The sequence below is a fragment of the Ipomoea nil genome, unplaced genomic scaffold (genome assembly GCF_001879475.1).
Source record: "Ipomoea nil cultivar Tokyo-kokei standard unplaced genomic scaffold, Asagao_1.1 scaffold2833, whole genome shotgun sequence".
Taxonomy (NCBI): domain Eukaryota; kingdom Viridiplantae; phylum Streptophyta; class Magnoliopsida; order Solanales; family Convolvulaceae; genus Ipomoea; species Ipomoea nil.
Genome location: NW_017619261.1, coordinates 715,930 through 733,817, shown reverse-complemented (window position 1 = coordinate 733,817; position 17,888 = coordinate 715,930). Strand labels below are relative to the sequence as shown.

Sequence of the window (17,888 nt, the reverse complement as noted above, 5' to 3'; positions counted from 1 at the left end):
CCTAAACCTGCAACCACACCGTCACCCTCCACCCCACCGGCTCCTCCAGACCGTAACTCCCCAACCTGACCACCTCCCATCGGAACACCCCCATAGCCTATCTCCCTCCTTCTCTCCTGCCCAAGCTGAAACCACTTATCCCTCAAAACCTTAGCTGGACTCAACGTGGACCTACGTGCCTCCAAGCAAAACTTGTCAATATGCCCCACCCTACCACAAAAGAAGCAGAACACATTCAGCCGTTCATACTTGAAATCAATCCACACCCAAGACCCATCACGTAAGATCATCTTCATGCGTCGTTTTAGAAGATTTGAGATGTCATGGCGAACATGAACTCTATAAAACGCAGTCCAGGAGCGCACAAAATTCCGATCATCTACCCGCAGAAACACCCCAACAAAATCACCTACCTTCTCCAACACCTTCTCCGTACGGTAGCCGATTGGTAGATTAAACACCTCCACCCAAAGGTCGACAGTGTTCAACTCCAACAAAGCTGGATTATCATCTCCCTCAAGAGGCTGACAGAGGAACAATGCATTCTCAAAGGCCCACGGCCCTTCCTCCAAAACACGGCGGCGATCTGCTTCATAAAAAAAAAAAAAAAAAAAAAGTAAACAAATAGAGCCCGGGGTTTACATCAGTTATCTCTATCCCCATCCGCGGACGCCATGCAGACGCCATGCAGACGCCATAACCCTCTTCATCATCTCCACCTTCAGATTCCGGTCAGTTAAGAACCGGCCGACTACAGACCACGTTCGTCGCACATCACCGTGATCGACACCCCCCGCCGGCTCATCCTCGAAACGGACTCCCAAGTCCTCATCCTCCAAAGTGATACCAGCCGTGCTATCAATAATGCCTTGTACATCAATATCGCCGGTCGCAAACACGTAAACAAAAGAAAGCTCCGATGGTTCATCGCCGTAGAAACCCTAGAAATCAGGGATAGATATCGGAACCCTAGAAGCCAGGGAGAGAACATTCAATATCATGGGACGGGTAAGTTAATTATTACAAACTTAAATTTTGTAATAATTATAAAATTAATCATTTTTTTACTAGAAGTTTCAACAATAGATAAAATTTAATGGGATACTACAATCCATTTTCACTTTATACACGAGAACCCTATTATAAGGGCATAAGGGTGTCCTTATTATCCCCGCAATACTCTCTCACTTTTAAAAGTGGGTTTTCCTTCTACATTACTAAATTTGCAATTCATTTACTATTCACATTACATTATTGCAAATCCAATCAACTTTCATAAGTCTGCCCCAATTTCACATCACTTTAAGAATTTAATATATGTAACATTAGGTATTAACTAAAAAAAAAAAAAAAAAACATTAATAACAAGTTTGCAACACATGCAAGCTTGCTAACCACATGTACAATAAAAAAAAGAAATTTATTTTCTTTTTCTACATCATTTAGCAAGTGGTATATTGACTGGGTTGACGACACCCTAACTCAACATAACTTGTCAAACTGCTGCTTGTTGATGGGATGTTTCTTCTTTTTCTCCATCTTTTCTTTGAAAATATACTAGCCAAATCTTGCATCACACGCGAAAGATATATATAGTAGCTGATTACTTACTACAAAAGGGATTAACATAAAACTTTTAATTTGCTGGGCACTTACCAGCAGTTTTTGGACGAGTATATATAGAAATTAGATTGAAGTATTTTTCTATTGCCAAAAAAAAAAAATTTAAATTATAGATCTTTTGCAAGGTCTGAAATCAATAATATATTTTTAGTTACAATGGTTGGTGTGGATGATAGAAGCTTTGAGTTCAACAACTTGTCTTTATAGTAAAGAAAATAATGGTTTTGCAGGTGTAACAAGACAGTGATGAATAATGATTGAAAAGATTACTTTATTCCGACAAAGGATTACCATTTTTCTAAGAGCATCCGTATCAGTTGGGAAGAATGTGGGGATAATGTAAAAGTAATTAGGAAAGGGAATGTAGGAAAAAAAAAAAAAAAAAAAAGAGAGAAAATTGATTTTTTTTAAAAAAAAATTTTAAAAATGATGTTGTCAGGCGCGGCTGACGCGCCACCGTGCACGTGACGCGCCAGGCTTTTCTCCAGCTGTGCGCGAAACGCGCACAACCTTAATTTTTTTTTTTTTAACTTCTGACATTATTTTTACATTTGCAATCAAATTCTTTCTCAATTATTTCCTTCCTCTACATCAGTTATGCTTTCACCTTGGGGAGAATTAATTCTGAAATAACTTCACTTTCTCTTCTATTGTGGATGCTCTTATCAGTTGGAGTTTTTTATGAGTTATTTGTAGGCCCCAGCATCTCAATCGCTATACCCTACACCACGGCACGCATAGCATTGTGCGCCGTGCGCCTCCCAAAACGACGTCGTTTTGGGGTCGTTTTGGGAGGCGCGGTAGGAAGTTGTTGTGATTATGTATATTTGTTCACACAATTATGTATATTTTTTCATTCAATTATGTATATTTGTTCATACAGTTATGTATATTTGCTCATACAGTTATGTACATTTTTTATATAATTATGTACATTCTTTTTATACAATTATGTACATCCGAATAAGAAAATTTGTGTGTATTATGTTAAGAGTTGATGTGTATTATGTTAAAAGTTTATGTTTATTATGTATTATGTTAGATTATGTGTATTATCTTTTAAAAAGAGTATGTATGTTTTGTTATATAATTATGTACATTCATGTATATAATTATGTGTATTCTAGTATAACATTATGTACATTTTTGAACAGGGGTTTTTTTTAAAGAAAAAATAACTGCCATTCACTGGGCGGGAAATTTCAAAAAAAAAAAATTAAAACGACGTCGTTTTGCATCTGGGCGCATAGTGCAACGCGCGCCGTGGTGTAGGATATAAATTGCCCCAGCATCTACCTCATTCTCCACTATCTCACTCAATCACAAATAACTCTTCTCCACATCAGTTTTAAGTTTTTTCTCAGTTTTTTGTGGACCCACTATTTAACCTACTATATTTTAATTATTTCTTTATCTATTTTATTTATAAATTTATAATTTTAATGAAACATGAAATTATGGAATTATGTCAACCGCAACATGCATACTGGAATTACGAAATATGGATACTGGAGTAATTGTTAAAACAAAATAAAATAAAAAGATAACTAAAATTAATTACTTAAAAATTAAACTACAACGCAGTTCAATATAAATCAATTACAAAGCGGTTAAAATAAATTAAAGTACATAAAGATTAAAATACAAAGCGGTTAAATTAATTGCCGTTGTTGCTCCATATATGCTCAACCAAATCCGCGCGGAGTTGATGATGCAATTGCGAGTAATGTAACTCGGCATTTCTTTCTAAATAGTGTTGAAACTCTTCAGTTGATCCTTGGGATGTTTCTGTTGTTGCTTTATTTTCTTCGTCCACCCAAGTAGTTACGTGCTCACCTTCATCCTCAACAATCATTAACCTCCGGAAGTTCGACATTTTGTAGAAATTGAGAGTTTTATAAAAATTCAAAATTTGTTTGAAATTGAGAATTTTGGGAAGATGGTTGAGAAAAAAGAAAATTGGATTGTGAATTTTGATTGGTAGAATTGTCTTTTTCCATTGTGATAAAAGAAATTGAGTAGAAATTGATAGAATAATATAAATAAATTGAGGGTGGGATAAAATGTCAAGAAATTGTGAAGACAAGTGATGTTTATAGATACACATTTTACATAAAAATTGTTAAGAATTTAATTTAATTTAAAAAAAAAAAAAAAAAAAAAAAAAAAAAACTAGTCGTTGCCAGCAATGGCCGGAAATGTGGCCGTTGCTGGCAACGGATAGAATTCTGGCCGTTGCTCGGCCAGCAACGGCCAGAATTCATTAAATTGAGAGTGGCAATCGCCCAGCCGGGCGCGTGGCACACACGCGCCTGCTGGGTGGGTAGTGAGACGCAACTGCGTCTCACTGCCTTCTTTTTTTATTATTATTATTTTATTAAATTTGATATTATTTCACATTTTGCAGGAGTACTCTTTTTGAATTAATCTATTTCCACATTAGCTATACACCTTAACTTGAGAGAATTAATGTAGAAAGAACTTGGAAAGAATTTGATGCTCTAAGGCTCCTTAACCTAAACCCATGTATAGTACGTAGATTCCTTGTTGACACAAAGGAGTTTCCTATTCTGCAGACATTAAAGTATCTGTCTTCCCATAATCTTCCATTCTCAACTACAAAAGTCACAAACCTGAAATTTTCACTTTCTGATTGATCAATTACTTTTCATTACAATTAAGGGAATCATTCATAATTCATAAATCTGGGTACCTCTCATTCCTCCGGATTAATGTCTGGGCAGGTGATGATTTCCAACATCTTATTACATACCTTCACATTCATCTGTTTTATGTATTATTCCTTCAAAATCTAAAAATCATTCAAGAATTTCAATGCTGTCTTTTGCTGCCAATGGTTATGTTGTGGAACCGTGTCCACCTTGGTTCTATGTTCATAATTACTTAACTATAGAGTTAATACCCAAAATAGTCCCTCGACTATGTCGTAATTACCAATTTGGTCCTCGACTATCATTCTTACCCAATTAAGTCCTCAACTATACAATTTTACTCAATTTAGTCCTTTGTCAATTTGACTGTTTGTTGACTGTCAAAAGTGGAAATAAAGTTGTAATTTTACAAGTTTTCTCCTTCCTCCGCATTTAGCAGCGCTAAACCATGTAGCAATAAGCTCCTGTTGGGTTCTAAACCTGTCAGTATCGAAGTAGTGGTTGTGCATCGGATAGCCCATGAATTTGATTTTCAACGATTTTTTGACGATCGAAATCTGATCGGAGTGTATTGCTGCATGGTTTGGCGCTGCTAAATGGAGAGGAAGGAGAAATCTTGTAAAATTATAATTTTATCCCGACTTTTGACAGTCAACAAATAGTCAAATTAATACAGAGGACTAAATTGGGTAAGAATTGTATAGTTGAGGACTAAATATGGTAAGAATTGTATAGTTGAGGACTTAATTGAGTAAAAGTTACATAGTTGAGGACTTAATTGGGTAAGAATGGTAGTTGAGGACCAAATTGGTAATTATGGCATAGTCGAGGGACCATTTTAGGTATTAACTCCTTAACTATATGTTCATAATTATGGAGTTATATATTCAAAATTTTTGAACTTCATATTCATAATCATTGAACTCTACATTCACAATTATAGAACTCTATGTTCATAATTACTGAACTATATGTTTATAATTATAAAGCAATATATTCATAATTTTTTAACTTCATATTCACAATTATTGAATGTCTATATTCATAATTAAAGAATTATATGTTCATAATTATGTTCACAACTCTATGTTCATAATTATAGAACTATATGTTCATAATTTTTGAACTATATATTCATAATGATAAACAATTTTGGAACCATGTCCACCTTGCAAGGTGGACACGGTTCCACAGCATAATTTGCCAGTCTACTGCATGGAGCTGCGGATCAACCTGGACTGCTCTGCATGTTGCAGGAAGATGAAGAGAGTCCTGAGAATGGAAGGTAGTTTCTTACTGGCTTACCAATACGCCTATATAGCGCGCTCTGATATCACTTGTTAGGATCAAATGTTTACTAATATGTCAAAAGTTATAGCTAGTAGTAAAGAAGCAACATTATTTCTTTAATTTATACCACCACATTTTCGAGAGGCAAGGAAGTGTTGGACTTGACCCTTTAGAGCTCTGCCCAACAAGCCCCTTAACTATTGACATTTATCGATTTTATTCATCGACTTTCAATTTCACCATAAATGATCCTTTAACTATTAATTTTGTTCTAGATATAGAGTTGGTCTTCTAGTTAAAAATTCATTTAGTAAGCATTAAATTTAAAAATAAGAAGGTAAAAATTAGCTTGTTAGTGAGATAGGCAAATTGGGTTCATAAACTTAGGTTCATCATTAGTGGGGATATAAAGAAATTTGATGCGTAAGCCCATCCGGACCAGACTACTTATAAGTCTCTGCTCCAAATTTGATGCGATTATATCCTTTGTTTCAACACAACCTTAAATACATAAATCTGGCGAGGCGATTATGCTAGCTAATTTTTACATTCTTACCCTCAAATTAAACACTTATTAAACAAACTAGCATTTTGTACGCGCGATGCGCGAAAATTTATGCCCAATATTAAAACATTGATAAATACAAATAATTAAAAATTATAATTTGAATTATATATACACAAATAATATATGTATTTTGTACACACACATATATAATTTATCATTCATAGAAATTTAATTAAAATATAATTATACATTAAATTAATATATAATGATTTTAATAAAATGGTAATTAAAAAATAGGAAAAAGATATGATAGATATAGGTGTATGGTAATAATGATGTGTTATCAATGTTAGAATTAAAAAACTAACGGTGTTATAACGGTGTAAGGGTAGTTTTGTCTAATAACATTGAAATGTACAACATTTAAAGTTGAATGTACACATTTATTTGCATACAAAAAGAGGGACATAAATCAAGGATATAACCTTAATTGAGGCTTATTATGTTTTTAGATATTTAACCCGAGAATCAAATTTGAAACAAAATCAATAGTCATGAACCAATTAAGGTTAAATTAAAAGCTAAGGGTACAAATTGGTAAAGATCAACTCCGCGAATCATTCCTGGAATTAACTCATATATATAAACCTAGTCTTTTTTTTTTATGGGCGATGCACAAAAACATATGCTCAATATTTATATTTTTAAAAATAACTAACAAATTTTTATTAATTAAAATCTATATGAAATCAAATTTATTTATTATATTAATCTAATATATAATGTCTACAAATAAATATTATTATTATTATTATTAAAGAATATAAGAAAATATATGGTGGATGCATTGCATGGTAACAATAATGGAAAACATAACGAAAATTATAACAGTATGGGTATTTGTGTCAAAAAAATTATATAGTGCTATTCTAAAACCACAATGTACAAAGTGATTAGCACTAAAAACATGGGCATAAATTAGGGATGCAATTTTGATTGAGACTTTGTTTTAGATATAAATGTGTAATTTCACTATTACTGGCTTAAATTTTTAGTTGAGAGAGAACACATCCATCAATTTGTACTATGTTTCAATTTAATTTGAAAAGTAACTGATGAGAATGTATTTTTCCCTCCTGGCCTAGTGAAGAAATAGAGCAACACATGATAGAGAGGCAAAGTTGTAACGTTTGGTATCAGTCGCCATAAATAATCTCTGCCTAGTCTCTCTTTTTTTAATTGCTTAAATATTTGCATATGTTATATACTTCGTTATATAATTGAGATTATGTGATTATTCTTGAATTCGCAATTAAATTATCTGGGTCACTGAAAATTTGGTGTTTCTTTTTCCGCATTAAGAAAATAAAAAAAAAATGGATATTTTATTTTGGTTTGGCTGCTGCTTCACCGTTTTTTTTTTTTTTTTTGTAATCCGATCGCCGGATTACGAGCTCGCCGGCAACCATTGTTGAAGGAGACGACGATTGCTCATACGTTCGCCATTCTCCCTTCAGTGACTGTCAACAATGGAGCTTCGGCAATGGTGATGGCGACGCAAAGGAAGTTTCAGTCGGACTGGTTCGTGACTTGACAGGCGAACAATGTTGGCGTTGGGTGGCGGCTAGGCAGCGGCGGCGCTCGGTTTCCCGGCGACGGTGCTACTGTCTGCTCTCCTTCCGGCGTTCTTTGGCTACTGTTCGTCGCCGGTCTCCGTCGCGGGTCCGCTTCTGTTCGTTGCTGGCTTGCCTCTGTCCGTTGCTGCTACTCTTGCGTTAACGAATAACGAAGAAGATGATAAATGATGGATTAAGTCATTGGGCCGGGTTTAACCCAATTGGGCAAGACCTGGGCTCATATTAAAAAAAAAAAAAAAAAATTACTGGGCTTGTTTTGGTTTTGGGTCAAACTTGAATTGATATTTGGACTACATCAATTCATTCAGTTTAATATCTTCATCATATTTGGACTTCTTCTAATTAAATTATCCAATTAAAATTTTTTTTATTAAGTCTATTATTAAATTATTATTGAACTTTGAATAATTATTCAGTTTAAATTTTTCAGTTGAATTTTAATTTAATAATGTTTTTCAGTTTAAATTGTATTAAGTGTTGCAATTTAATTGTGGAGTACTTTGTGAGTAATATGCATAATCTGAGCATGCTATTTATCTCTTTATTGCAATAATTATTTGACTGTTATTATAATTATGCCTGTAGAAAAGCATGTTCATTAAGAAAAATTTAGAGCCTTTTAGGTCTGAATTATATGCTTTGCATGATTTAGTGCATTTTAGGTGAATTAGTGCCTTTCAGGTTAGCTTATGCATATTATTACTCTACTCTTCAGTTATTACTCTACTCTTATGTTATTACTCCACTCGTGTTTTATAAAGTTCCTAGAGCACATAAAATACATAAACAATTCTTCGTAGTTTATCCTATTCAAAGCCTTATCCATAGGTGAAACTACAACTCTTTAGATCTCTCAAACGATTTTACTTCAAAAATGAGAACACATGAATTAGGAAAGTTTCTCGGGGAGGAATACTAGTTCTATGGCCCTCGCTTAAAAGCCTTGTTGCTACTAGTCCCCTCGCGACACTACTCTGTCTAAGGAGTTGGTTTTTAACCGAGCTTCGTCTCGACCAACTTTCCTGGGAGTATACCTAAGGATTGTTTATCATATTTTTGTTTAATCTGTTTGTTTATTAGGCTTTCTTGCTAATGTGATTATATTTGTAGCCACCGCATCTTTAATTTATCAAAATTACATATTAAGTTTTACTCACATAAAAGTCAAAGGAAGAATATTGTAGTTAATTCTGCGTGATATGGCAAAATTTAACCCACAGGCAATTTTGTTATATTTGTATAGTTAATTAGGATGAAATACCATATTATGATCATAATTTGCCCACAGGGATTATGTATCGGCATATAGTTTTGGTAGTTTTGTCATTAAGGGTGGAAAACTAAAATCGCACCCATTCCGTTTCCACCATTCAGTTTTTGGTAAATTCATTATGCGTAAAAATTTAGCCCACAGGCAATTTTTATGGCATCCGAATTTATCTTTTGCATAATTTTACATTGGTAATATTATGTACTTCAGTATCTCTCTCTAATTTTGTGCCTCGAAAAAATTCTAACTAAGCTTTCAATTTTCTTTTACTGTCACTCTTCTAATCACTCAATCAATAACTATCGATATTCATATCCTTACTTATGATAATCACAAAGAGTGGAAAGACGATGTTCTATTGAATTGGGAATATTAGGGTTTGATTATGCTATTCGCAATGAGAAGCCGGTTGAGCTTACTACGGAAAGCATTGAGGAACAAAAAACGTTATACGAGCGATGGGCAACAGCCAATCGCTTAGGCGTATTCCTCATTAAGTCCAAAATTGCCAGAGAGATTCGTGGTCCCATCGATGATATTGAGGAAATTAAGCTATTACTCACAGCCATCGATGAGCAATTTGTTAACGCGAATAAATCTTTGGCAAGTACCCTGATAATGAAGTTTATCGATATGCGTCTTTCCACTGTCAAGGGAACGCGGAAACACATCATGCAACTCAGGGACATTGCGGCTCAATTGAAGAAGTTGAAAATTATTCTTCCAGATGCCTTTGTGGTGCACTTTGCACTAAATACCCTATCTCAGGAATATAGCGCATTTAAAATTTCCTATAATACACATATGGAAGAATGGTCTATCAATGAATTGATTACCATGTGTACTCAAGAGGAAACACGGCTTATGATTGAGCTTGGGGAAAGTGCTTTTATGGCCACAACAAGGCCTAGAAGAAAGTCTGAAAAACCTAAGGGACCATGGCTGCTAAGGGGAAGCTAACCCCTAAAGCAGACATTAAGAAGATACAAAAGTGTTTCTTTTGCAAAAAGAAGGGACACATGAAGAAAGATTGTATCAAGTTTAAGAAATGGATGTCCCAAAAAGGTAACATTTCATCTTCTTTTGTTTGTTTCGAATCTAATATGTCAGAAGTTAATACTAATTCCTGGTGGGTTGACTCTGGTTCAACAATCCACATTGCAAACTTTTTGCAGGATATGACAAAACTGAGACAGCCGTCGGGAACTGAGTGTCGCATCTTCTCTGGAAACAAGATTGCATCACCAGTAGAAGCTGTCGAAGTTTGCAATTTAGTTTTGGACAATGGTTTTGTATTGACGTTAGAAAAGACATTTTATGTTCCTAGTTTTTCTAGGAACTTAGTTTTAGTATCTAGACTTGTACCCTTCGGATATTCTTTTGAATTTAATGCCAATGATTTCAAGTTATTTCATTATTCTACTTGTGTTGGTGTTGGTACATTGTCTGATGGTCTTTTCTGTCTTAAATTAAAGAATGATTCAGTTTACAATTCTTTACATGTTCAAAACGGCACCAAACGGTGTAGTATTAACGACAATTTCTCAATGTTGTGGCATCGGAGATTAGGTCATATCTCCCTTGAGCGTATTAAAAGGTTGGTAAAGGATGGAGTACTTTCTACTCTAGACTATACTGATTTTGAGACTTGCATTGACTGCATTAAGGGTAAGCAGACAAACAAGTCAAAGAAAGGAGATTAGGTCATATCTTCATTATGGCTGGTGGGGCTATCTCATGGAGAAGTGTTAAACAGTCCTTAATAGCTACTTCTACCATGGAAGCCGAGTTCGTTTCCTGTTTCGAGGCTACTTCACAGGGTGTTTGGCTAAAGAATTTTATCTCTGGGCTTAGAATTATGGATTATATATCTAAGCCATTGAAAGTCTACTCTGACAACTCAGCTGCAGTCTTCCTAGCTAAGAACGACAAAAGTGGCAATCGAACTAAGCACATCGAAATCAAGTTCTTAGCAATTAGGGAGCGTATGTCAAAAATAAAATTGTATTCATTGAACACATTAGTACTAAGTTGATGTTAGCAGATCCCTTGACTAAAGGCATGCCACCATTTAAGTTCAAGGATCTGGTTCAGAAAATGGGACTTTCGCCCAATTTGTAATTTGTATATATACATTCAGTTTTAATAAAATTCTTTGGCATTCAGACATTTTCTCAATTAAATGTGTACACCTTCATCTGCTTTATATTGATGAGAAAATGTACTTCAGGGACTTGGAATAAACATAGGGTTTATTTCGTTGGGTTTTGTTTCCTAATTAAGTGCTCAATGGTAGTTTGCATTTGATCATAATGGATACTACTCACGCTAATGAGAACATATCATTATGGTTGGTGTTTTTATGTTATTAAGTGGTAGTGCTTGCACCAAGTGGGAGAATGTAACGTTTTATCCGTTACTATTATTATAACATTAGGATAAGTTATGATAATATTCAGTGTTTGATATGTGGTGCAACACTAATAACCTAATAGCTAGACTACCATTATGATTAGGAATCTGGTTAGGGTTTAGGAGACCTAAAGACAATCAACCACAATGATGGCCCCTAGTCCTCTCACTGCTCACACTACATACCTCATACACCATCTAGAGAGAACTGAGTAAAGTGAGAGACAAAATACTCGTTATCTCTGCAGCAGTCCGGATCGCTCAACCGTCTCAAGAACTATGGCTGGAGGTTAGTCGGTCCTGTTATCACATATTATATGATGCATTTGATTATTTAGTCTAACAAAAGTTGCACATTATGCAGGGCTGTCACCTTAAAAAGCATTCCCAGGTAGGGAAAATGATGCAGTATTTGTTACAGTGACAAACAAATAGGAATTATGTGAAGATTATGAACTTAATGAATATATTGATATAAACCCAAGCAGGTATAAATAGTGTTCAGAGGAGAGAAGCTAGTAAGAAGTTACAACAAAAAATCTATCATACATAGCTATTCAACAGGAGCTAAACTAGAACAAATAGAGATGGAATATGTCAGCCACATATGTCCTTAATACGCCCCCGCCGCAAGATTGAGGATCCGTTGGAGACTCCAATCTTGGACCGGAAGAGAAGAAATATAAAACGACCCAAGGGCTTGGTAAGGAAGTCAGCTAGCTGATCTTTTGAAGGGATGTGGCGAACCACCAGTGAACCATCAGCAACCAAGTCACGAACAAAGAAGTAATCGAGTGCCAGATGCTTCATACACAAATGGAACACCGGATTCTTGCACACATATGTCGCGCTAAGATTGTTGCAAAACAGAAGCGAAGGTTTCACCAGTTGCAACCGAAGCCCGCGAAACAAATTCTTTACCCACAGGACTTCTACAGCAGCGTTTGCCAAGGCTCGGTATTTAGACTCCGTGGAAGAGCACGATACGGACTTCTGGTGAGCAGACTTCCAAGAGATGAGATTGGAACTAAGATACACTAAGTACGCGTTGGTGGAACGGCCATCAGTAGTGCAGCCACCCCAATCAGCATCCGTATACACACTTAGCGATAGTGGTTGCCCAGTACGGAGGAACAGGCCATGACAAACTGTTCCCTTCAGATAGCACAACAACCGTTTAGCAGCCTATTAGTGCAGCTCCGTAGGTGTGAAATGCGAAAGACGATTGACCGCATAGGATACATCTGGCCTAGTGATGACCAGGTACTGCAACAAGCTAAGGAGACGTCGAAACTGAGTGACATCAACCGGTGCAGTACCAGACGGTGCAAGTAATTAGCATATAAGTCTCACCATACTATGGATAAAAATAATAATGTTGAGAATGTTGATGTTGATGAAGAACTATATAATAAGAAGAATTTTATGACATATTATAAATGTCTTGTAAGAAAATTATAAATATAAAGAATAGAAATCATTGAAAGTTTGTAAGAATTTACTCAATTTAGAATTTCAATGATTTTTGTAGACTTTTTAAAATAAAAAAGTTTTATAAAAGTTTATGAATGTTTTTTATATAAACTTTTGTAGACTCTTACAATGTTTTAAAAAGTTTCGAACGGCTCTATAAAAATCAATTAAAGTTTATTAAAATCTATCATTTTAAAAGTCCACAAAAGTCATGATTTTAATGTTTACTAAATAGATATTTAACTAGATGAACAAATTTTGAATAAAAATCAAAATTCAATAAACCATTTTGGAGTGGTTAGTAGGATGGAATTGCAATTCCATTCCTACCAAACTCCATGAAATTGCAATTACATGGTTTGATTGAAGGGCAATCATTATTGTGCTGATCATAGTCCACAGAAATTGTGTGGACTATATTTTGTATACTGTAAAATAATGTACATTCAGTACAAAAATAATGTACTTTTAATATATTAAAAATATACATTGTATTCAGGGGATGTACATTATTTGTGTACTGAGTGTACATTAAATTATAATATATAATGTACATTCAGTACACAAATAATATATATTTAGTATATTAAAAATGTACATTTTGTTATGATCCACACATCACTGTATGGACCATGATCCACACAATAATTTGCCTAATAAGAGAATTACAATTTCACAAAATTACAATTTCTTCCAACCATGGAATTACAATTACTAGGACCCTAAGAATTGCAATTCCACACTTTGTGCAATTGTAATACCATGATAAATTATCATTTTATCATTCTATTATTATATTATTATTATTATTAAACAAGGGTATTTTAGTCTTTATAAACTTCTTCCCTTTAAATTCGTAATCATTTTATTCCATCCTACCAAATAATGTAATTTAAATTCTCACGGAATTACAATTCATTTTCCCACTAATTCCGTCCTTCCAACCAAATGCCCAGTTTATGATCAAATTAAAAATCAAAGATGATCATCGATAAATTGAAAGTAGGGTATAAAAATTTGCAATTTACTATGTGAAGATTTACGCCTTTTTTTTTAGCTGGTAAATAAATAAATAGTAATCCCAACTTTGCCAAATTAAAGCCCACATGACCCCACCCATAGAGCCATCAATCATTATTGTGTAGACCATGGTCCACACAAGTTGTGTGGATCATATTTTGTCTACTATAAAATAATGTACATTCAGTACAAAAATAATGTATATTATATACAGGGGATATACATTATTTTTGTTCTGAGTGTACATTATATTGTATAATGTACATTCAGTACAAAAATAATGTACATTTAGTATATTAAAAATGTACTTTTTGTTATGGTCCACATAACATTGTGTGGACCATGGTCCATACAATAATTTGTCTAGAGCCATTGCGAAGGTATTTCATAAGTCGCGCAAACAACTCATCAATCAGATCATAGTATTCATGCACTCACCGGTCTGATCTATTTCGTCTTAATTTGAGGGTGTTTATACTTAGGGTGTGTTTGGTTGACAGGTTTAACTCTAAGGAATGGGTATCAAAGTGATTGGTATTGTTTGGTTGATAGGTTTTTAGAACACTATTATGGGTTTCAAATATCCCCTTAATTGAAAAACCCATACCCAAATAAAATAAAGGTATCATCCTCTTTCATTCCCTTATTCCTTCTCATCCCCTTCGATTAGTGCTTTTAAATTTTTGTTTTTATTTTTTTGTTCATATTGGTGTTTTGGATGTCTTTATATTAGAATCAATTGTCTTGATTTTATGTTCTTGTATTTTCAAAATCTTTATTCCCATTATTGGATCATACATAACCAAACAACATTATTGATGATCATTCCCACTCCACCCTACTACCAAACATGAAAAATCCTTTCACTAAAACCCATTACCATTACCAAGTATTTGATACCAATTCCCATGTGCAAAACAAACACACCCTTAGTGATTTAGGGTGTGTTTACGAATATAACTAAACTAAACACAACCTCACATTTACAGTCAATTTTTTAATTTATTATTATAAGACTGGAGTAAATTCTGGACTAGTTGAATTGTAATCCCTCAAGGCCAAAAATGAATTGGGAGTGGATTAACAATGGACTACAAGACAAGAAATTTAACCCAATCAATATCAATATTTTTTTAATTCAAAATACCATATCTAAGATAAAGCATTAGAATTATATAGATGAAGTTAATAGTGTCCAATCTACTAAGAACAGAAGCTGATTTATGACAAGTATGCTCTCTTCTCATGCTTTGGGTTAAATCAACCTTATTTGGTATGCCTTGATCCAACATACAATGAATGAGGTGAGGAGTGATGTTCAATTCCTACTAGTAAAAGTTTTGAATTGGTTCACTAAAAAAATTATCTCACCATGTTCACCCCTCAAGTCCTCAACTCTAGGCCCTGAGAATAGATTAGTGGTGCCCTAAGAATTGGGCTTCAACCTTACCTTAAGAATAAAAAGCTTACCCCTTTTACAAGGGCAAATTATGCTTGGAACCGTGTCCACCTTGCAAGGTGGACACAGTTCCAAAATTATTCATAATTATAAATATATAGTTCAAAAATTATAAACATAGAGTTCTATAATTATGAACATAGAGTTGTGAATATAATTATAAACATATAGTTATGTAATTATGAATATAGAGATTCAATAATTGTTAATATGAAGTTCAAAAATTATGAATATATAGCTTTATAATTATGAACATATAATTCAGTAATTCTGAACATAGAGTTCAATAATTGTGAATATAGAGTTCAATAATTATGAATATGAAGTTCAAAAATTATGAATATACAGCTTTATAATTATGAACATATAGTTCAGTAATTATGAACATAGAACTGTATTCACCTTACAAGGTAACGATTGTTTTACAAGACCAACCTGGGTACAAGCCTGGGGATTGGGGTTCAGCCTTAAGATAAATGCCTTGGGTACAAGACTGGGGATTGGGGTTCAACCTTAAGATAAATGCCTTGGACCTACAACTGCTAGCTAACTTGTTGAGCACAGCATATGGCGGCTAGCGAACTTGTTGAGCACAGCATATGGCAGGCGGGTGTTGAAAGCCTGCTTGCCAGGCTCCAAGTTTCAACTTTATAATGAAAGGGCTGGGGTATTCCTATGCATAAGAACATCTGAATGAAGAATATTATGCATACCACCCACTCTCATTTCACACAAAGTCCTAAATCCCTGCTTTATTTCTCTTTTCTGCACATTTGAACAACCTTGCAGCAGCACTAGAATCAACTGAAATTCCACTCTAAGAATGCCTAAACATCCTCAAATTCAACATTATGTATAAAGACTAAATCTCCAATTTAATTGGTGTTTCGCTGCCCAAACAAGACTAGTGGACTATATGTATAAACAGACCCACCCCTTTTTCCCCAGGAGATTCAAAGGCTTAGCCGCTTAGGCCCTTTTTAATTTAAAAAGGGAACCATGTTTCAAGAAAGCTCAACCATGGGGGCACTTAAGCATATTCAGTACTCAAACATCAATGGAGGCATTGTGCCTTCATGGCAAAAAACCAACAAGCCACATCCACCATTTGCGAGGAATCCTACCTTCGGATTAACAACCAAATTGTACCAAGTACATTTAAGCACCTCTACAGTAATTTCAACAAATCACTCTGTGAATACCTGCCACAGGTTAAACCTAACCACATCTATTCAACACAAGAGAGATGCAGCAACGCACATAATCTCAGAAAGTAAAAGCTTTTAATACTAAATTAACTAAGATAAATCGCTAATTTCAGAAATGATCATAAAGCCGAGTTATGGGGACGAAAGAATTGAAGGCTTCTGAAATTATATTTAATAAAAAAACAAGTGAGACAAAATAATCCTTCAATCCAAATGGGAAATTGAGAAGAGCACATAATAGTTCAATAATTAAGGTAGCAAAAATAAAAATATTGAGCAAAAAAAAAAAGAAAAATTTTCAACGGTAAGACTTCTGGAACCTGGCACGAGCACCGCGACCACCGAACTTCTTGGGCTCGCAGCGCCTGGGGTCGGCAACGAGCAACGTCCTGTCGTAGCGCACGAGTATGTCCTTTATCTCCTTCTTCGACTGTTCGTCGACGTACTTCTGGTAAAAGGCGACGAGGGCCTTGGCAATAGACTGGCGGATGGCGTATATTTGGGAGGTGTGACCGCCGCCCTTGACGCGGATTCGCATGTCCACTCCGGCGAATCTGTGGCGCCCCAAAAGGAGGATGGGCTCGAAGGCCTTGTAGCGGAGAATCTCCGGCTGGATGAGCTCGATTGGAACGCCATTGATCTTTATGAGGCCACGACCGCGTTTGCAGTGGGTAACGGCAACTGCAGTCTTTTTCCGTCCGAAACACTGAACCGATTCTACCGCCGCAGTCGCCATGTTTACTCCAAAAACCCTAAGCTTCTAAAACTCAGTGCAGCGAGACTAAATGAACATAGGGAAGGGAAAACAAAATATAACATATAGGGTTAAGGTTGATTAGGGTTGGTCTGGCCCAAATAGACATCTAAGGTTTTTTTTTTTTTTTTCCAAAAAAAAGGTTTTTTTGTTTTGTTTTTTTTTTTTTTTTTTTTTTTTTGGGCTGGGCTCATATACGTGTAACGTTAGTAGTCCAATGCTTATATCGTAAACCAGGGTCCGCAGTGGTCCTACAGGACGTCATTTTGTGATGATAGTTAAGTGGAATTTGACCGGATAGGTACTCCTTCCGTTGCCAAATCTTGTTACATTTTTTTTTTTTTTAATATAAAAGCAAAGTCATATTCTTCCACACTACATTCATTCGCATAATTCGAAATTCAAACTAGAAAACTCCATGAAGAACAAGTTCGCGACAACAACAACACAACCAGCAAGACACATTACTCGTCAAATAATTGCTTCCAACTCATACTGTAACACCCCTAAAACTAGACATAATTTAAAGCATTCAAACTTAGCAAAATAAGGACAAAGTCTA

General features: G+C 34.9%; 1 protein-coding gene across 1 annotated transcript; it reads right to left on the bottom strand.

Moving 5' to 3' along the window:
• Positions 1-16,716: 16,716 nt before the first annotated feature.
• Positions 16,717-17,380, bottom strand: LOC109159511 (40S ribosomal protein S16). Its single transcript, XM_019307613.1, has one exon. It carries the CDS (start codon positions 17,306-17,308, stop codon positions 16,871-16,873), a length of 438 nt encoding a protein of 145 aa, XP_019163158.1. The 5' UTR covers positions 17,309-17,380; the 3' UTR covers positions 16,717-16,870.
• Positions 17,381-17,888: the final 508 nt, after the last annotated feature.